The sequence below is a fragment of the Schistocerca gregaria genome, chromosome 6, assembly GCF_023897955.1.
Source record: "Schistocerca gregaria isolate iqSchGreg1 chromosome 6, iqSchGreg1.2, whole genome shotgun sequence".
In the NCBI taxonomy this organism is placed as follows: domain Eukaryota; kingdom Metazoa; phylum Arthropoda; class Insecta; order Orthoptera; family Acrididae; genus Schistocerca; species Schistocerca gregaria.
Window position 1 is genome coordinate 419,972,090 of NC_064925.1, and position 22,259 is coordinate 419,994,348.

At 42.8% G+C, this 22,259-nt stretch overlaps 1 protein-coding gene across 1 annotated transcript in view; it reads right to left on the reverse strand.

Annotated features, from left to right (window-relative positions):
• The window catches only part of LOC126278899 (uncharacterized), a 707,333-nt gene that overhangs the window by 310,231 nt on the left and 374,843 nt on the right, over positions 1-22,259 (reverse strand). The window contains exon 4 of the mRNA XM_049979174.1: positions 11,903-12,036. Within this exon, the coding sequence (XP_049835131.1) occupies positions 11,903-12,036 (134 nt within the window). The remainder of the gene's footprint in view (positions 1-11,902; positions 12,037-22,259) is intronic.

The window sequence follows — 22,259 nt, forward strand, 5'->3', positions numbered from 1 at the left end:
TACCTAATAACATTGTGGCCAAAGTACAGAAACTGAAAAATAGTCCGCATCATCATCAAAAGTAAAGTGCGGGTAAGTAATTTGAAAATCAAGAAACGCACCTTAATATTCAAACGGACATGGTTGCAGTTCTTCACCACTGGTGTTTCACTTGTTTGTAGAAGAAGCAATGCTGCATGTGAAAGGACATATCGGAAAATAAATAAAAGAATACAAATGCTAGAGATACAGACACCATCGCTAAGGTTCGCAGTCGACATTACCCTTATGCGAGGATATAAGGGATGTTACAGAAGGCCTCCTGAAAGGATGAGAGATTGTGTTTCTCACGGAACATGGCCTAAGGAAAGAAAAAGAGCGGAGTTGATTTTTATACCTACAAAATGTTCCGCTAACGATAATACGGTTGCCCGATAAATATGAAGGACGTACGTTATTGTTAATTTTCAATTATAAAGATGCTCACATTGTAATGGCTAGCAGAAAGGGTAATAACTACAAGGCTGGAAAAGACAAGACCATGAAACAGTGACAGAATTTACGAGGAAAAAGAAAGTAAGAAACCCACATCGTAAATTAAAGAATTCTAGTAGTATCTGATGCCAGTAAGAGGTACCTGGAAGCATTTTAAATAGGTCTCATCCAGAGAATATTAAAAGTAGGTTGGCAGATAAGTACGAAATGAATAAATACGACGGAAAATAGACAATGAAAGAAGTCTATGGAGAACCCTTTCCAAAAGAATGCGCTCCTCGTGGGACATCTGGTACAGCATCCAGGAAACCTTATGGAAGAAACATGTGGAGGGAAAGATTGTAGGGGAGGACAAAGACCAGATTATAGAGCATGATGAGAGTAGTGGTTTTTTGGAGAAGAGGTCAACACAAGAAATCAAAAAATGGGGAACAGCAACAAACCGGCCGAGATAATGGTATTATGAGTTACACAGGGAAATGATCCTATAGCTATGAGGCTATATATAGTTAAGAGGTTGAATGTCTGCAGGCATGCTGAGGATACGTTAACTTGACTTTACTTTTGTCATTAATTGTGATTTCAGTTATATGAGAAAAAACGAATAATTGTATCTTGAATACCTAACATCAGGAAGATTTCAGGGGAAGGTACGTTTGGATAAGTGAAATGCAATGCCTTCCAAAGCCGTCAGATGTCAGCCGATTTTCATTATAAGGAAGTTTCCTAGCGGAGTTTTTGTACCCACAAAATGTTCTGCTATCGATAATACGGTTGCCAGAGAAATATGAAGGACGTACGTTATTGTTGGTTGTCAATTATAAGAATACTCAAATTGTAATGTTTTCAAAAAAACTTTGCTATGGGATTTAACCGTATGCAATATTCAAGTAATTAAAATTGGAAAAGTACGCTAAGAACTCCTGAATAAACTACGATATGTCTATTATTGTGATGTGTGAATTATGTTACTAAATAGAAATGGATCAGTTGCTTGATCAAACGAAGTTCCCCGGTCAGCCGGTAATTACAGAGTTCTGAAAAATGTGTTCATTAAGTTAACGTGTGACCTACATTTGTGTTACAAAGTATTTCGAAAAGCGTTTGTGTAACTGTAATAGATGGGCTTGTACCTTTCTTTCCTGTATCTCTCTGTCCTAATTGTCACCATAATTAATAACAGTGCCTGGCGAAAAGGCTGTATTCTGCAGAAAAAAGACCTGATTGACCATCTGCACGCCAAACAAATTACTGATTATGCGACAATATTTACTACCCGTCCGCACACAACTAATTAATCAGAATTCGTTAAAACGTCAGACAAAATCTCTTTAGCAGTTTCCTCTAAATAATTTTCAAAACACGTATTTTCAAATACGTGGAAAGGAGTAAGTAACATCAATCCATATACCGACATGTATCTTCTATTTTCCAACTAATTGTGTGTGTCGGTAAATGTGCGTGTTTTCCTTCTACCTAATCGATTTCTCAACAACACTGTTTACAATGCCTAGAAGTAGATCGATGAATAGTTCAAAAGTTTCATGCAGAACATGTTTGTTGCGACATGTGCGGAATTATGAGGGATATAATCTTCTGAAAATATACCTGACAGATCTCTTTGGCCTACTAAATTTTTAACCTAACACTAGGGGTTGAGTTGTTTAGGGGAAGAGACCAAACAGCGAGGCCATCGGTATTATCGTATTAGGGAAGGATGTGGAAGGAAGTCGGCCGTGCCCTTTCAGAGGAACCATCCCGGCATTTGCCTGGAGCGATTTAGGGAAATCACGGAAAATCTAAATCACAATGGCCAGACGCGGGATTGAACCATCGTCCTCCCGAAGGCGAGTCTAGTGTGCTAACCACTGCGCCACCTCGCTCGGTAACCTAACATTACAACCAAACAGATTTCAGGAGGGGTTTTCAGTCTTCGTTGCAATCTAACAGTTCAGCTGCGAATGGATAGGAGTGATGGCGCAACGTTTAAGGCAATGCATTTGTATTTCAAATAAACCAGGTAGTCAGTTAACGACCCTAATTTTTACGTAAATTTGCTTATATGTTTCAGAAGAATAATTGAACAGGTATTTATTGTTTCGAACAAAGTTCTAGGATTTGTAACGGTATTGACTCTCTAGCTCCATTCTGGAACTAACATTTGCAAATCTTCTTACTCGTGAAGAAAAGACATGTTTAATACGTAGTGTTCTTTAATGTGTTTACATAATTAAACGTTCTACATCATGTAAAATATTTTCGTCCGGGCCAGTAAATACGTTAGAAAATTTTCCAAGAACTGACCGAAATGTAATACATTTTTACAAGTCTGGTGCAGTTTGTTTGTACCAGGAAGAAGTACGAACTCTTGATCCGTTTATTGACTATTTTACTTCTCAAACTTGTTCAGTGAAAGACACTTATTCCGAGAAATGCAAGACCCATTAAATACTGTGCAGTGCGAATGTATGTTGCCGCTCACGTTAATCTACCAAAGCGTCACTATTGGTAATGAAAACGGCGGTGTTCAAATGTGTGTGAATTCCTAAGGGATCAAACTGCTGAGGTCATCGGTCCCTAGACTTACACACTACTTAAACTAACTTAAATGAACTTATGCTACGAACAACACGCACTCCCATACCTGAGGGAGGATTTGAACCTCCGGCGGGAGGGGCCGCTCCTAAAACCGCGTGGCCACTCCGCGCGGCAAGACTGAGATAAATCAATGACACTTCAACAACAAACACACTAATTTCACTGACCAATAAACAGTGTGCCATAGTCGAGACCATTGCTCTTGAAGTAGCTGTAATAAAGGATCCCTAGAAACAATCTCGCATTAAGATTTCATTGCATTCCTCATGAATTTAATTCTGGACCATAAGCGATCCGAGCATTTCATCGTTACTGGTTACAGAACGAAAGTTACGGGTCACTACCCGCCATGGGAATGGGTGATGAAAAGTAATGCTTACGAATTTTTAATGTGAAAGCACTTACTGCTTTTTAAATAAATCCAGCTATATTAACATTCTAAATCTTTATTTTTAATGTCTACATATTTACTTTTTCAGCATAGTCACGAACACATTTCTCCACCGAGAGGCCCGTTTATAGATACCGTCACTCTACAATGTTTGAATCTATTGACCGAGCCACAACCTCACCTCTGGTTGCACCGCTTATTCATAGTCAAACGGAAGTCCTCGATGATGTTCTTTAAATTTTTTAAACGGATAAAAATCAGATGGATACAAGTAGCATCCGTATGTAGAATCATCATTTACCGTGAAACCAAAGCGTCGGTTCGTTGCAGGCGTCACAGCACTCGCGTAAGGGCTGGCGCTGCCAAGCTGAAGGACAGTGTGTTTAAAGTGAGGAGAATTCTTCAGATTCGCGGTTTCAGTTTTCGAGGGTCAGCCTGTACATCGACTTAGTTTTGTTACACAACGCCATGTGAAATGCTACAATTTGGAACCCTTTAGAGACAGATGGATGCAACTGGCGTCAACCGAGTAATATGCATGAGATGTAACATTACATCCGGTATTGAGATCAGAGTAAAAAAATTTGGAGGCATTACTTTTCAGCACGCCCTCATACACGATACCGGAAATGTTCAGTGGGTGACATGACAAATGAATGCGCAGGAAGTCAGTATCAATGAGATTGAGATGTGTGCTAGAAGCATAGAATTGAAATTCAGCCGTGTTGAAGGAAAATACGCTTAAATTTAGCTATTTATACGCATCTGATCCGGCGTTCCTAGCGACTGTGGCTGTTTTTCGTAACATCTGGGACCGCTCCTGGTACTCAACAGTAACCACATCATCAGGCTATGTGTGTGGCCGGCTCCAAGATGACTAATTAAATTAGAAAGTTGGTGATCGCTCTTACTTTGTCTCAGTCGTATTATACTACACTATGGTCCACATCATACGCAAATAATCGAAGAACACGATCTTTTACCACTCAATAGTCTGTTGCTTGTTCTGAAAAGCCATTGGCGACCGATGGCCTACATGACTTGATATCCCGTGCTGTCTAAGGCACGCCTCGTTCCAAAGTCCTTAATGCATTCTATGATCACTGCACTTCCCCAGCAGCGGTCTACACTTCCCATAGTTTCGAATAATATGTCAGCATATCTGCCTTGGATTACTGAGAAACCCTATGTTTAAAATACAACACTCAAAGACGCTTTTAAAATGTATCCTAATTCTCTTATGAACTTAGAACGAATGATGAATAATTGATGGGCGTACGGACTGCAACGACAATCACACCGCCGTCTTTGATACCAAAAAAAAGAAAGTCGCTGAACCGATACGATACAACCGCCCACGCGATCCAGTTGGAGTCAACGCCAGAAGACGTAGCTTGTGGTTGCTAGCTTGTAAAGTTCTAGTATTAAATTTAATGGTTCACTAAAGGTTTACGGCACATAAATTTCTCTTCCTCGTACCACTGCAGCAAGATCAAAAGTGTGATGCCGTTACAGAACTGTAACGTTCTTCCAGAAAAAGCCACCAGCAGTCAGAAAGTGCGCCAATTGGATTTGCAACCGGTATTAACCTGATTGATATCAAAGGAAAACATTAGACTAGTGATCTGACAGGAACTTAATATTAATAAGTACCACCACAGCTTTGTCAAAGTATATTTAGTATGACACGACCGGTTTAGTTGAATGAACATCACACGATGTATCTTGTGTCATGAGATCAGCACTCTTCTGTGAAGATTTGTTACGAATCCTGTTGGCAGTGTCGCTTGATTTTCATTGAACGAAACCGGTGGTGACACAATAAATGTACCTCAGTACAGATGTGGTGGTTCTAGTTAGTGTTAGCATGAATCAATTGTATATCTCAAGCTGACCAGGAATGTATGATCAGAGCTGGTGAAAAAATAAAAACCAAAATATTTATAGGCCTAGAAGGTATCTCTTTATGCCCATAAAAGGGTAATACCGATTACATTTTCGACATACACTTGAATGGTCTTGTGATATGTGCTGAGAAAACCACAGGATTTACTTGTTTCTTCAACTACCATATTTTTCACCGAGAGGATCCATCTTGTACTTCTCTGTAGATCGTTTTGCGTTATCTATAGGCGCAGTAGTCAAAACAACAATGTGTTACTCGTGAGATCGACTCCATGTTTGTAGGAATAGGTCCGAAAAATAAAGAAGTGGAACTGCACGTGTATGGCTATATAGAAAAAATTTCCATTTCACAGCGACCAAGGCAGATTTTACGATAATGTTAATGCTACAGTTTCGGTCATAAATGCTGCATCGTACCAACTTTATGTTCGAACAGACAAGTTCAAAAAATAAGATATTTTTAATAACTCAACATCTGTCAGTCGAAAAATATCGTCATGGATAATCAACATTTTTAATAGGGTAATAAACTAACTACCTCAGAAGGAGAAATATCTGAAAGCTGTAGAAGAAAGTTGTGATCACTTAGAATTCGTCATTATCCTACTAGCTGGCAGCTGCTGACAGGGAGACTCACACGATTAAAACCTATTCCAGGGGCAACGACGTCTTTTCTACATAGGTTAGCGCCTTACTCTAAACAACAGGATCGACGCATGTTGTTAACTCCTTAGAACATATTGCGATGTATCATTTCAGTCGCTTTGTTTACTATTGGTCCCTGAAACATTCTAAATAGTGTTTTGTTGGATAACTGACGTGTATACTGACGCGTCTGCCAGTTTGGAGTCTTCAAAATTTCCATGACTCCCTCTCCTGATTCAAGCAAAACTGCGACCATGCTTGGCGCCTGTGACCATGCTTGGCGCCTGTTTTTATGTAGATGAAATACTCCTGTTTGTCCTATTTCGCAATGGTAACATATAAATTAGGAATATTGTAAATGGCAGAATTGGTGATCTGTGAACAGTGCCCCTAGGAGAACTGTCGTAGCTATCAGGTTTCATTAATGTAAGGAGGACCATGCCTACCAAATTTTACTAACGTAAGAAGAGTCATGGCTGTCAATTGCTAGCAATGTAAGAAGGCCAGTGATGCGTGTGGTATACGGCCAGTGGAAAGTGCTGTCCAAGACGCATAAGTGGATGTGGTGCATCACGTCCCTGAAACTGTTCCAGCGATAACGAGCCTACATAAAACAACAGTAGCAACAGCCAGGTAACAGAGACAAACACAGAAATGCTAGCAAGGCAGCTGTGTTTGAGAATTAAGAGAACCATCAGTAGCATCAGGGGAAACCAACGACGCTAGAGAAAAAGAAGTCCCTGAAAAATCAGAATACAAGCGAGTATCGCACAGCATCCAGTCATTCCCAGTCGGAGCTGGTATCATGAAGGAAAGGCTTTACCAGGAAGCAGCTAGTACCACGGCCGAGTTGTTGGGAGCAGTTTCTACACTCGAGTGAGGACAACTGAATTTCCGGTACGTATCCAACATCAGTTATTGTGAAACTCTGCTGGCATTCGTGGCCGTTGTCACTAAAGTTAAGATCTTCTGGGTTTTTAGGCCGCGTCATGTTTCCTCTAAATAATCGACGTTTCGACCCTTCTGTTGGGATCTTCTTCAGGATCTTCCGGTGTCCACTATTGCCAGAAAAATGACAGAGACTAGTGCCGCGTTCTCTTATAAAGGGCAGTTTTCCCGCGTTTGTGCTGGAGAAGTGGGAATATTGTCTAAAATTCTTGTAGCGACTATTGGTAGTCTATCGTCATAGGCTAATATTCCTCTACTTAGCAGAAGAAGGGGCGATATTGGCTAATCTCTTGTGGATACTATTGGTGGCCCATCGTCATTGGATAGAAAGACACTTTTCCACACTTACGTTGTTGTAGGATTATTGGTTAAATTCCTCCTACTGCTGTTGCTTGTCCGTCTTCATTGGCTCTAGGCGAAACGGACAGGGCTGCAGAGGGGGAATGTTTACTTAAAATATTTTTGTCCGCCAAGGCGTCTTGCAGGGCATTGTCTATGTCGCTCGCACGCCGCAGCGACATTTTCACTTCGCTGACGGTGGGGATCTACGATGCCGGAAGCCTACAGCCGTCCTCTCTACTGAAATTATATGCATTCTTGGAAGTTTCAACCGCTTCTCAGACCCTTATTCTGTAAATGGTCCAAATGGCTCTGAGCACTATGGGACTTTACATCTTAAGTCATCAGTCCCTTAGAACTTAGAACTACTTAAACCTAACTAACCTAAGGACGTCACACACATCCATGCCCGAGGCAGGATTCGAACCTGCGACCATGGCAGTCCCGCGGTTCCGGACTGCAGCCCCTTGAACCGCAAGGCCACCACGGCCGGCTTACTTCTATAAATGGTTCAAATGGCTCTGAGCACTATGGGACTCAACTGCTGTGGTCATTAGTCTCTTCTATAAATGTATGTGGCCTTGGCCATCGTGATGTTCCGCTACTGGTCGATTTTACACTTTGTTTTAGCGGCGTATGCCGTTCTTTTTCCTCGATGCATTCTTCAACAGTTCTTCCGTTTCGCCTATATACACTTTTCCGCAGCCACATAGACGCCTGCATTGTGGAGGCAATCAGGTGCATTCGTTTTTCGTCGGAAAATATCTTTTATCTTGTTTTGACTAAAGAAAGATGTTGGATACCATTTTTCTTTGTTCTGCTTCTGCGGTCAGTGACCCCAGAAACGAACGGTAACCTAATGGGTTTAGAAGGATTTTCCTCATCATTCTTACTAACGTGATTAATATTCCGCCTAAAAGCCCTGTCGATTGAACAACTATCGCAGCCATTTGCATTCAATGTCCTCTTTAAAAAGTTGTTATCGCTGATACGGAAGCCACTTAAAGATAGTGTGCTGAGCGCTGTTTGCTTCTGGGCTGGGTGGCGGTGCGAAGTGGCATCTAAATACCTGTTTGTGTTAGTCGGCTTTTTATACACACTGTGACCTAGAGTGTTATCACATCTTCTGTACACCAACACATCTAGGAACGGGAGACCAAGCCCACTCGTAACCTCCAAGGTAAATTTGATTTTGGGGTGAATTCCATTACAGAAATTTAGCAACGAAACAAACAATTAAAGAAGAAAGTCCGAGAAGCGGTTGAAATTTCCTAGAATGCATATAATTTCAACACAGAGGACGGCTATAGGCTTCCGTCATAGTGCCTACTCGCCATCAAGGAAGTCAACATGCGCCGTGGCGTGCGAGCGACATAAACACCGCGCTGCAAGTCAAATCGGCGGACAAAAACATTCTCCCTCTCAGTTTCTAATATAGACAATGATTACGGCCAAGCAATAGCAGTGGGAGATATTTCAACCAGTATCCCTTCTTCAGCGTCAGTGTGGAATAGTGTCTTTCTGTCCAATGGCCACCAGTAGTATCCCCAAGAGATTAGCCAATAACGCCCCTTTATATGCATAAGTGCAGGAATATCTATAACGATGGCCCACCAATGGTTGCCACAAAAATTTTAACCAATACTCCCACTTCTCCAGCACAAAAGCGGGAAAACTGCCCTTTATACGAAAACGCGCACTAGACTCTGACGGTGTTCTAGCAATAGTGGACACCGGAATATCCTGAAGAAGTTTCTAGACGAGGGGTCGAAACTTCGTTTATTGTAGAGGAAATATGACACGGCCTAGCATTTCAGAAGATTTTAACTTGAGTAACAGTTATCATGTTGAGTTATGTGCCTGTCAGCAAGGAACAAGATCTTTAGAGTTCGTCTTAGTATTAGCAACGAGGAACAGTATATTTTCTGTGTGTCGGAATATAAGAAGGAACTTGTCTCCTATTTTAGGCAAAGTACTGTCAGAACGAGATGCAAACAGAGTGGTCGCCACTGGCAGCGAAAGATAGAACTGGGGAACCGTCAATTGTTGGAAACGACTAACATACAGAGTGTGGGCAGTAATCGTTGTTGTGTAAAGATACACGGGCGTGCAATAAGTAATGCAACACATTTTTTCTTGTCGCCAATTTCGGCTACAAAAAATGAGGAATTTATTTTGGTATATCGTTTAATATCCCCACTTTAGCTCCTATCGTCTCACGAAGTTACGATTGACGGTAGCGTTATACGTAGCCTTCCAAGTAGCATCTGTAACGGAGGTGCGTTCCAAGCAGAGAGCTGTCACTGAGTGCGTTTTGGTGGAAAACGAGAGCATCGCAGATGTTGAAAGACACTGGAGAATGTCTAAGGAGAGCTCGCTGTTAACAAAGGACGGTTAGTCGTTGGGATAGGCGTCTACCATTATCCCAACAAAGCCGTGCAAGACAGTCTGATCCCCTGCATGCCGACCGGCCAGACGCACCTGTGACTCTTGCAGTTTTGGAACGTGCAGGAACTCTCATTCCAGGTGAGCGACGGATCACAGTCAATCAGTTTGTTGGACAACTTGGACGTCTCTATCGGTAGTGCTGCCACACTCATCTAGTAGTTGAGGTGTTCAAAGATATGCCCTACAGCCGGGATCTGTTTAGCCACTGAAGGATGCACTCTGCGTAACATGAATGATAGGGGGTTATTGATGCAGCGAAGCTTTGACTCCGACGTCGGCTTGTAGAGTGACACGATGCGGGCATGAAGGCCCTCCCACTAAGGTGGGGTAATGGGATCACACTGAACGGATTTTATGTTAAAAATAGCGTTACGTAGCCAAAAGTACGTGTAATAATGTGATATGTTGGAATCGTGAATAAACCAAACTGTTTCTTTTCTTTTTTTTTAAGTGTGTTTCATTACTTACTAAACGTCCCTCATATAAAGCCACTGTAAGACGTCTCTCAGAGTAAGGCTGAAATACTGGGAAATAAATTGTTCTTAAATATATACTTTAAATGTTCACATCCTTTTTCACTTTCTATAAAGCCAACAAATTTTCCTCTCGGTCCGAAAATCGCCTGTGCTAAGTACACTAGAACACTTCCTCCCTCTCCGTTACAGGTATCTTACCAGAGCTCAAGCTACATTATCGCCAACGTCCTGACTCCACATCCACTTCCAGTACTCCCTGTGGCAACGTCAAGACTGAAATTAATTCGACATGCACTGAAAATATGACACTTTGTGCTCTCGCTATCGTCCGATGTGAGAATGCCTCTCTACCTGGATTGGAATCATTCGCCGACCGAGATGTCATCGCTTACAAGATCTGGCATTGTGGAATAGACGCTAAGACCCAATCTAGACCTAGTCATATATACAGTAATATGCCTTTTACATTGCATACCCACTCCTGTCATAAAGTCAGTAATGATGAAACAATACATGTATGGATGAAAGGACTAGGTGTACTTGCTCAGAATGTAATTGTAACTGGTGATGTAACGCTGTACCGTCATATGCTTCTCTACCTGGATTGGAATCATTCGCCGACCGAGATGTCATCGCTTACAAGACCTGGCGTTGTGGAATAGATGCTAAGAACCAATCTAGACCTAGTTATGTATGTAGTAATATGTCTTTTACATAGTATACCCGCTCCTGTCGTAAAGGTAATAATGATGAAAAAATACATGTAAGGAAGAAAGGACAACTTTTATGGGTATGACTGTAAGGCAAGAGATCACGACAGTAGCCGGCCGGAGTGGCCGAGCGGTTCTAGGCGCGTCAGTCCGGAACCGCGCTGCTGCTACGGTCGCATGTTCGAATCCTACCTCGGGCATGGATGTGTGTGATGTCCGTAGGTTAGTTAGATTTAAGTAGTTCTAAGTTCTAGGGGACTGATGACCTCAGAAGTTTAGTCCCATAGTGCTCAGAGCCATTTGAACCATTAATTGAACTTGCTGAGAATGTAACTGTAACGCGATGTAATGGAACTGCACAAAGTGTCATACTGAAAGGACCGATTTTTTTTTTTGTGGATGTCGAGTTAATTTCAGTTTTGACGTTGCCACAGGGATTACTGGAAGTGGATAGCAAGCCAGACCTTCGCCTAAAGCTAATGACAGGACATGGGGCCCGTTGCAATAGAACGACAACATTTTGCCAGTACCCTGTCAATGACCCGAAGTTTCTTACCTGCGTTACCTGCAACTGAGCCTATATGATAATTCCATTTCATATGCCACAGATTGTTAGACTCTGCTTATCTTAGGATTGACTGATACCAGTTGCGTCTCACTGGTACTACAATCATACAGCAACGCTTTTGTGCGTTTTGTGAAATGCACAATTTTACATATTGAACACTGCGCTACTGTGAAACCGCATTTTAACTAGGCTGTATACTGGCGCCGTTCTTCAGTTGTACTTTTTTTTTAAGTAGTGTTTCAATACAGATTACTGCATCATCTGTTGAAAGTTTGAGATGGCTACTAACGGTATCTGCAGCTACGAGTCTGCTTGATGCAAGGAATGGCCCTCGTGTTACGTAACGTATTCGTGAGAGCGAAGCTCCTGCCGGCGGCAGCAGCCGGCGTGTCTGGCCTACCTTGCGGTCGTTGAGGAACCAGGTGAGGTTGACGGGCGGGCTGGAGGCGGGCGCCGAGCAGTTGGCGCGGAGCGTGTCGCCGACGGCGTAGCGCGGCTTCTCCACGAACATCCGTGGCTCACCCTCCGGCTGGTCTGCAACACGAAATACAGTACGTTACCTCAACACAATCACTCACCAGAGCCCCACACATACCTTCTGGTACTGTGCCACCACACAGCATCACAGCCAGGGAAAAAAAGCGCTATTCGAGCCACTAGATACTGGTGTTTCACAGTCCTTACACCAGTACCACAATCATCACAGCCCCTGCCACGCAGTTATCATCTGAGACAGATATGAAAAACACGGAGCTATGCAAGCATGCACTATTTATTCTGTAGGAATTATTATAATAATGTGTTTGTAGTACACTAAAGAAAAGAAATCGCAACATAAAAAAAAGATTAATGGGTGAAGGTAAAATATGGAAGTGGTTAACACTGTAAGATCACGAGTTCATGTAAGCGCGTGATAAGCCATTGAAACTGTGAAATGCTGATACATTTGGTGTAAGCACCAGCATGTTTAAGGTAAACATGTAAGCGTGTATCCATTGTATTATAGAGATTGGAACGTCCCTTTCGAAAAATTATGAATGACTTTGACGGTAAACTTCTACGTTATTTGATAACGTAGCTGACTAGAAGAAGGGATCGGTTGATAGGCATCAAGGGATCACCAATTTAGTACTGGGGGGCAGCGTGGAGGGTCAAATTCGTAGAGGGAGACCAAGAGATGAATACACTAAGGAGATTCAGAAGGATGTAGGGTGTAGTAGCTACTAGGAGATGAAGAAGATTGCAAAGGGAAGAGTAGCATGGAGAGCTGCAGCAAACCAGTCTCAGGGCTGAACAACAACAACATCAACAGCTGACAGCTGAGTAAAACTGAACGTACTTAGACACTTCTCTCTTTTCTTATTCTAATCATCACTAAATTGACACACATTTAGTGCAACACAATATGACTTTCAATAATGCATACAAAAGATTGGCCCTGACTAACAAAAACCTATACCTTTCATGAATCACTTACCTCACAAAAATCTTCATTACTCGAACTACTGCTATACAGCAAGCGCCAATACTGCCAGCTAAATAAAAGATTCTAACTACTGATAGGCATAGTTAGCAAATGAAAGATTTTGACAGAGACCGCCCGCTCAAAACTCTCTCCACATACACCACTGCTGGCGGCTCTCCTCCAACTGCACAACGCTACGTGCTGTTCACATCCAACGGCTCAACAGTAAACAAGTGAATATTACAACAATGAGTCCAACCAGCCACAGACTGCACACAGCACAGTCAGTGATTTTCATACAGAGCGCTACGTGGCGCTACCAACATAAAATCCTAAACAGCCTACTTACAAGATGCCGGATGTCAATTTGTGGGAAGGAGTTATTGAATGTTCCACTTGGTCGGTCAGTACAGAGACGGTTAATGCTCGTTTTGGATGAGGCTGAAGGCAACATGTCGATGCTCTGTAGAGCACGTTGCGTTGAAACAACGTCATGCTGGTGAGCGTTTTCCTGTTTACCGGATTCGCTTACCAATTTGCTACCAGGGTGCGTGAGATAACCACGAGAGTGCTCCTACTGTTATACGAAATGAATCCCAGACCATAACTCCAGGTGTACCCCAGCGTATCTCGCATGCAAACGGGTTGGTTACAGATCCTCAACTTGCATTCTTACCGTTACTGGCGCCGATACATAACCAGCGTCCACCATAAAACACGACAGATCACCACGCAGCCTCTTCTTCCCACAAAAAGCTAAGTTCATACATACAATACCAGGTACAAAAATGATCTGCACAAGAACTTAAAAGCACTTACTTTCGTTCAAAAAGGGGTCCACTACTCAGGAACACTCAACTTCAATCATTTGCCAGGAAACATAAAAAATTTAGTTACAAATAAAGATCAGTTTAAAAGGAGGATCAAAGACTTACTAGTGGCCAACTCATTCTACTCCACTGAAGAATTTTTTAATAGAAACAAATGATGTATTACATATATTAATACTATTAGTATTGTTGTTTCCGCTTAAAAATTGACATGTTCCATATCCACGAGGATCTCCTCAGCACAGATCTGTGGGACGAGAACCTAATTTAATGTAATCTAATCTAATCTAATCTCCAGCAAGCTCTCGCAAGATACCAAATGGAGGTGGTTCGGGGTCAGTGGAACGGATCCTACAGGGCGTCTGGCTGGGAGCTGTCCTTGAAGTAACTGATTTGTAGCAGATCGTTGTGTTACTGTGGTGCCATCTGGTGATGAAATTGCTGCTGCAGATGCAGCACAAGCCAGAGCCATGTGTCAAACACGACGCTCTCGGTGGTGCTGCATGGCTCTCTGAATCCGGTGTTCTTGTGACCATACATGATCGGGATCGCCGCTGCCGGCATTCACGGAGAGTGATTACATTCTTGCAAAGTACTTCTGCAGTAACGCAGAAGGAGCATCCAGCTCCACGTAGACGTATTACACGAACTCGTTGAAACACACTGTCATGCTGATAATGGATTCTTTGTCTCCTTAGAGGCATTAGTGACTCACATCAACTCACCACGTCCAATCTCAAGTAAACTAATGCTCACGACAGTTACAGCGTGCTTTTAAAGTAAGTCTAATTTATATTCTCATAGTAGCATTTCTAGCGGTTCTTTTAGACGGGTTTAGCTGTGACGGTGGAGAGGTGAGATATTCACCTGATTTCATATAACTCTGTATCTGAAAGGCAAATACATTCACCCCCGCCCTATTGAGCTGTCACGTAACGACCAATAATTAACAATGCAAGAAATTATTTGGACCCAGTCCAAGAGCTGACGCCTTCGGCTTAGTTTATTTTGGTGATGGCGCAAAAATGGTTCAAATGGCTCCGAACACTATGCGGCTTAACTTCTGAGGTCATCAGTGGCCTAGAACGTAGAACTAATTAAACCTAACTAACTTAAGGACATCACACACATCCATGCCAGAAGCAGGATTCGAACCTGCGACCGTAGCGGTCGCTCGGCTCCGGACTGTAGCGCCTAGAACCGCACGGCCACTCCGGCCGACTTACTTTGGTGATAATTTGATTAATAAATATCCCACAAAAATCTATGCCGCAGAATAGGATATTAAACTTCTTACCATAACTACTGGAATAATAATCATATCGGGTACCACTATGAGATTTATTATCTTAGCACACACAGCAAATTCAATACACAGGTTAATGATTCTGTAATATTATAGCCTAAAATAGGTAGCTGAGAAAGAGCTTGTATCTAAGTCAGGTTTCCTACTATCTGTCGTGAGCAGTATGAAATTTGAAATAGACTAAAAGTCGACTAGGCTGTGGAAAAGCGATCGAGTAAGATTATTCATCTATAACTTCACAAATGCAAAAATCCAAGGTGTGGCTACAGTCTAATGGTGAGCATATCTGAGAATGTCAGCGGTGCTGCGAAAACTTTTGGAGTTGGGTAGGGGATAGACGAGACAGTTGTCAGCAAAGGGTTGCTCCATGGGCTGCGAACAGCATCCGTTTGACACGTCATAGTGGCAGAGATCAAGTTCTGGAACGCTCCCCTCACAATACACGTGCCTGGCTCCGAGATGGCGACCAGTACGCCGTACTCAGCAGAAAACTATTTTGCGAGGTGCCAGCCAGTCGCTCCAAACTTCTGCCGGGCCTCTGGTCTCTGATACAAAGGCGAACCGCCGCCCATTCCCCAGGGGTCGCCTGTGTCGGCACCCCGCTATTGTCACCGACCGGCCGCTTTCTGGGAACTCTCTGGCCCGATCACACGAGGCTCAAGCGCACCGCTCCTCGCAGAGAGACCACACTCACTGATTCAGAACAAAAATACAGAAAGAAGACCAGAACTAACAGACAATTTAATGGTAGAAAACGAATCTACAGATCCCAGTACCCGGTCACACCTTATTCCATAACCTTAAGTGGTCCGCTCCCACTGATGATCGGCCGAGTGTGTAAGAAAAAAAAAAAAAAAAAAAAAAAAAAAAAAAAAAAAAAAAAAAAAAAAAACCAAAAAACTGATATGACAAGCCAATAAGGGCTAGGCATCTTTCGAAGTCTTCTTTCCACTTTCATTTATGTCACACAACTGCTTCTCGGTGTTCTCGGTGTTGTAATTTTGTTATGTCTATGTATATCGAATGTGTTCATGACTAAATAAGTGACTTAACATAAAATCCCCGAATTTGTTAAGTGCTAAGATCCGTTACATAGATGACGAGGGATCTTGTTATACAGTGTTTATCAATACTAACATGTACGTCAATCTTCATTACAACACAATACAGCCTTCAAGGGTACCTACACTCTACATCCCTACTGAACACGAACGTTTCTGAGCTGTGTCGGCTTTCTCGCACTATTCTTACGATCTTTGTCTAACGGGTTGCCGTTGGAGCACAGCGCCATCCGGTGTGACGGCTCCGGGCTTGGTGGCCGGTTTGGTGGGCAGTATGAGCTGAGGAACGAAGATGTAGCGAGCTTTCAGTGGGTTCTCCTCGCCGTGGTTTTAGCTGTTGGCGAGCGACGAATATTGTGGCCATGTTCACCGTGTAAGTTATCGAGTATCGATGGGGCTTGTGCTGTGATTTATCAGAAGGGCGCAAAGCTGCCGGGGTAGTGTCATTTTGGTCTTCCATCTGTTTGTTGGGTACTGATGTTCGTGTCTCCATGGAATTCAAAAGGCAATGTGACTGCAAGATCTGGTAGACATTTTAGACTGATTCCTTGGCTGATATATCATTATAATATGTTGTATGTGTTAACCTCATGTATCCGTGGTGCTTCTGCATTTTTGTCTAGTCTAAAGCACCGTGTTCCAGAGGAAAGCTTATTCTGAAGCTTAGCGGTGTGCATAAATACATGCATTATATGTTCTTGTCTGCTACCCCTTAATTGCTCTTATTTTTAAAGTAAACGACTGCTCTTGTAATTGTCATTTGGAGACGCAGTGAAATGTCTAGAATTATCTGCTACCTCGGATGATTTACTGTTCATGACAGAATATGCGAGTTTTACTATTTGATTGCCCTATTCTTAATCTGCGTTTGTCACTCTGGTTTCTTTGAAGCTAATGCTAAAGGTCTGTGCTGTCTAAGGAATTATATAGTGCGTCTGATCTATGTAAGTGGCTCTGAAAAAATTTTCTGTTCCTGGAGGCATCTGTCCCCTCCGAATCGCTATGTACTAATGTGTATACTGATGAGCTTGGAATATCATTCTAGTATCCCGGTGGCTGTTTTGAGAGTTTGCTACAAAGGAAAATTTTTGATGTTACAATGTTATTGCTGAAACTATTTTTTAAAAGTATTTGTAGCTATTTTCTTATACCTTTGGTAACATATTAAAACGCAGTTAAGTTTCCACGGTTTTTGGTCAAAAAGTTCAGTCTATTTGAGGCACAGATGTTATTATTTGTGCTCCAGGAATCTGCCGTTAGTAATCTCTTGGACTCCACAGCTGGTACGTGTTTCCCAGGTTCGGGTCCCACTCATGCCTCATCGGCTTACTTACCCAGCTCTTTGTCACTATAGTGGCCGGCACAAAAATAGAGCTTCAAGGTCATCTCGCCGTCTTACAGCATGGCCAGTTTATTTTATAGTGATAATTTCAAATGTTCGTAAAAATTTTACACAATTATTGGTCAACTCTATTTTTAGTCTAGAATATGTTGGAGTGCTTTCCAAACGAAAATTCTCACTAGCTGCTAGGAAAAAAATAAAAATTTACGTTACAAGAAATTTTGGAGAAAAATAATTTTTTACTTCAACCTGTGGTAGTAACAGAATCACTAATGCAATTGGACAGAAAAGAAATATATGAACATCCTCAAAGTTTACAGATGCATATGCTGCATCTTTTGTTTCGGAAATATAAAAGTATTCTCAGATAAACAATAAAATATTATAACAGGTGTGAAACTGTGCCGAATGTGTAGCAAAAAATGTAGTCACTAATGAATTTTAGTTCTATAGGGCTGCGAAGAAACTTACCCCGAGAAAGTTGTTAAGAAAACTACATTATTTCTGGTAACATTTCAGATACCATTATTATATCACGTACAGAGGCCAATTACTTCCGCGATATTGGGCATATTCTGTAGCCATCGGGTACTATTCTGTCATACTAAAGTAACTTTTTGTAAAAGTCGTCAAAATATCATAGGTTTGTATGCTCTTCTCGGAGCATCAAAATAGGTGCTGGGACCCTTCTGATGTTGCTGCACCGTTTATATATACAGTCGATGGAGAAGCACGATAACGTTTTGTCATTTTATGAACTGCATTACCCTTACTACGAAACAGCAAATAAATTCTTCTATGAAGAAAAAGGAGTTAAATTTCGAATGTACAAGTAAACCGAATGCAGAAAGGTTCTATCCGAGTGTAAAGACATCCGATAGAGGATTTTAGAAAAATTGTTGTTAATTATTGGAGAATTGACCATCTTATTTTAATTGGCAGTTACTGTCGAGAAAACTAATCGCCACCACTTCATCTACTGTAAGGGAAAAACATTCGCAGCATGTCGTCTATAGCTAAAATGAATAGACAAAAATTTAAATCGAGTCAGCTTTTTGGATAGGTGGCACTTATCTAAACTGAAGGATCTTCAGGCTCCGTGTCTTCACATTCACTGTCGCTTGTTTCAGCCAGATGTATCATCACAGATTCCATTATGGTATCTCTTAAACCCTAGTCCAAGAAATCAGTTCCTTGCAATACTTCTGCGTGTTTTACGCACCTCTCCCAGTCCTGCTGAGTAACACTGTCAAGAGCTTCTTGTATTGGCTTCTCGAGATCAGCAAGTATGAAAGTAGTATTTCTTTTCGCTACTTCTCGCTTTATTTTGGCCCATATCAATTCAGTGGGACTACAATGGCAGTGATGCGGTGGTAAACGTACCACTTGGTGCCCCATTTCGTTTGCCAGTTGATCTAATTCGTAAGCCTTTTTGGCACCTACGATTTCTTCCTTAGATAAGAGTTCCGCCTTCGATTCATCGACTGAACATTAAACATTCTTTCTCCTTAACTACTCCATAATATCTGCCTTGCGTCAATTTGAACTTGGCAGATTTTGTATCTGAATGGTATGGTAGCTGGCCTTATCCATGACAATAATTGACCCTTCTTCCAGCGCAGGCAACAGTCGAATAAACCAAATCTTAACAGCTTCTCCTTTCATTTCTGAATGATAATCGGATTGGGAAGAGCTTTTCCTACCACGGAAAACAAATTTGGCCTCTGGTATGAAGCCCGTGGTCAATGAACCAGAGTGGGCGATAATTAATCGACCATCTCTACCAGTAAGCACATTCAAACCGCCGTTTCCTTTGGAGTCGTGAGATATATCCTTCTTGGTGTGGTTCTGTGAAACCCCAGTTTCATCCTAGTACGCTACAGGCCTGATGTCTTCAACACTCAAGAAATGCATTGTACGCAAAAATTTCGCTCATGATTCTGGAATGTCTCTGTATTCCATGAAGAATTTCCGTCTTACACTTCTTGAATTGGAAACCAAGGGAGCGGATAAGACGAAGAACGGAGGTCCCTGAGTCCGAGTGATTAATTTTTTTACGGAGGTGAGCCGGTATCTTTTTAGCCGTTGGATACTATCCTCTTTTGTAATATCCAAATACAGCTCTACGCACGAGCTCTTTGTTAAAATCGTCAAAGTCGGTTGATTTCCGTTCACGTTCGTATCCCTTTCTAGGAGAATCGAAACACTCATTCAAGAATGGAGATTCTGCCAATAACACAGATTTGCTAATACGGCCTACAGTTGATTTTGAGACACCACACGCTTTAGCAGTAAGTTTATGAGCTTACGCAAAATTTAAGTCGGCCAGATCAGTAAAAAACCTGAGTACATTCGATATGATATTTTTCGATTGTTTACGAATGTCTTTTCCGCCCTTTACGCACGCCGACCGGAGGAGTACTACAAGTAGGCCGCTGCTCCTGCATTGTAGTTCACCACCGAACACACTTCAGAGCACCTTTATAAAGACAGTAAGACGCAGAGGACATGAATACTCGATACAGCACAGTAGCACTGAGCTTTCAGCTGCTCTGACATACCGCACCGCTAACGGTACCTACATGACAACAAAGCCGAGGGGCGGGTGAATTACAGCCCACAAAAATTGCATCGTTGTTTGGGCTTATGATCATGAATGGCTGAAAATGGTCTCCAAATAGCCGAATATCACGTTTTCCAGGCAATGATCGGTTAAGCTGGACCAGAGGACGTAGTTCATTACTCTGCAAACACGGCACACACCGTTCTGGATCCACCATCACCCTGCACAGCTTGTTATTGACATAGCTTCGTGGAATCTGCACCACAATCGAACCCTGCCATCAGATTTGACAAACTGAAGTCGGGACTCATCAGACCAGTCGGCTAGGGTCCAACAGTCGTTGTTACGAGCCCTTGAGAGGCGCTGCCGACGGTGTCATGCTGTTGGTAAAGGCACTCACATTTGTCGTCTGCTTCCACAGCCCTTTACTGTCAAATTTCGCCGCAATGTCCTAACGGACACTTTCGTCGTGCGTCCCAAGTTTATTTCTGCGGGTATTTCAGCAGTGTTGCTTGTCTGTTAGCACCGACAACTCTATGGAAACGCCGCTGCTCTCGGTCGTTAAGTGAAGGTCATTGGCCACTTCGTTGTACTTGGTGAGAGGTAATGCTTAAAATTGGGTACTCGAGGCACACTATTGATGCTGTCGATCTGGAGATACTGAATTCCCAAAATGAATTTTCCATTCCGGGTCCAAAGCCTGTTAATTCTAAGTGCGGCTATGATAACGCCTTAAATTTTTCTGACATGAGTCACCTGAGAACAAATGACAACTGCACTTTTGTACCCTGTGTACGCGATACTGCCGTGCAAATCGCCATCTCTCGACTTGTCTCCTCAGTGCATAGATACGTACAGCTCAATAATATGTATGGATTTCCCCATTCAGTATCGTGCATTCCCTGTTTGTATGTGTAAAAACGTATATTTGCTTTAAAACAAACAACTTTCTTTTTGTGGAAGCAGTGTTGCGAGACTGTTTCAGTGTGTCAGTATCTGACACACTGGTTTGACGCCCCACGCTGCTGTCTCCGAGGTGGGCACTTGCCGCCTGTCCCAGGAGCTCGTGGGACGAGCCGGACTATGGCCCATCAGGAGCGACGCAGTGCCCATCAGCCAGCCATAAAGGGAAGCGCGAGATGCGCGGTACACGCTCCCGAGAGGGCAGCGTGCTCTACGCCGCCCTGACGGCGGGCCCTTTAGGGCCACGTAAATTGCTAACGCTGTGGCTGACGCCACAACGCCGCAGATTTGCCTCCTCCGGCGTGCCACTTACACGTCGTCGGCGACACCGCTCCCACCCTGGTGAAGTACCAGCAACGGAGTGTCGGCAAGGTGAGTGACGCAGCAGAATTCCCGGGGAACGTCGAGAGAAGCGAGAATGTTTACGGTTACGCACCCATCAAGAAAGGATTTATGATGCATTTATTTGTACTGTCGGCCGAAAGGCATAGTTCGCTCGGCCAGTTTAGCGTGATTCCCGCAAATGGGATGAGACTCTTGAACGCTTTTCATTCCTAGCCCCTTAGTCTGAAACATCTGGAATTCTTACCGTCCTAAATCGTAAGTGGGACAAACTACCCAGCATCTTGTTGTGGAAGTACCACGTTAAATTATGACCAAGCAAGGCACAGTTTCGGGGTTTTTTCTAGACGCTAAAGTCAGACCAACGCCTATGTTCGACATCAACGTGAATAACCACCCACAAATTGCGGTGGAGGGTACATAAATCATGTAAGAGGGGGGGGGGGGGTCGTGTAAGAGAGGGCAGTAGTTGTTGAAATTCGGAAACGGAGGAATTTGTCTTCTGTTCAGAAATGCAGGATTATTGCCTTTCGGGCCGAGCATGGAAGCATTCCCGAAACGGCTGAATTTTTATACATTCAGCGTACCGCCGTGGTTAACCTATACTATGCATGGCAAAATGGCGCTATCCAAACACCGATGCAAACAAACTGTGATGCAACATGAGCTGTAAATGTCAATGCTAAACGATGTCTGTGGAGAGGTGTACGAGAGAATAGACGCACAACAGTTGAGGAAATGACTGCCCAGTTGAAACAATGGGCTACCAACAGCGCCTTATCAACTACCGTTGAGCGAACGTTGGTACGTATTGGCCTTCTCAGTGGGCGTACAATTCATGCACTCGTGCTCGCTGCCGTCCATCGGCGACGAAGGCTGGAATTT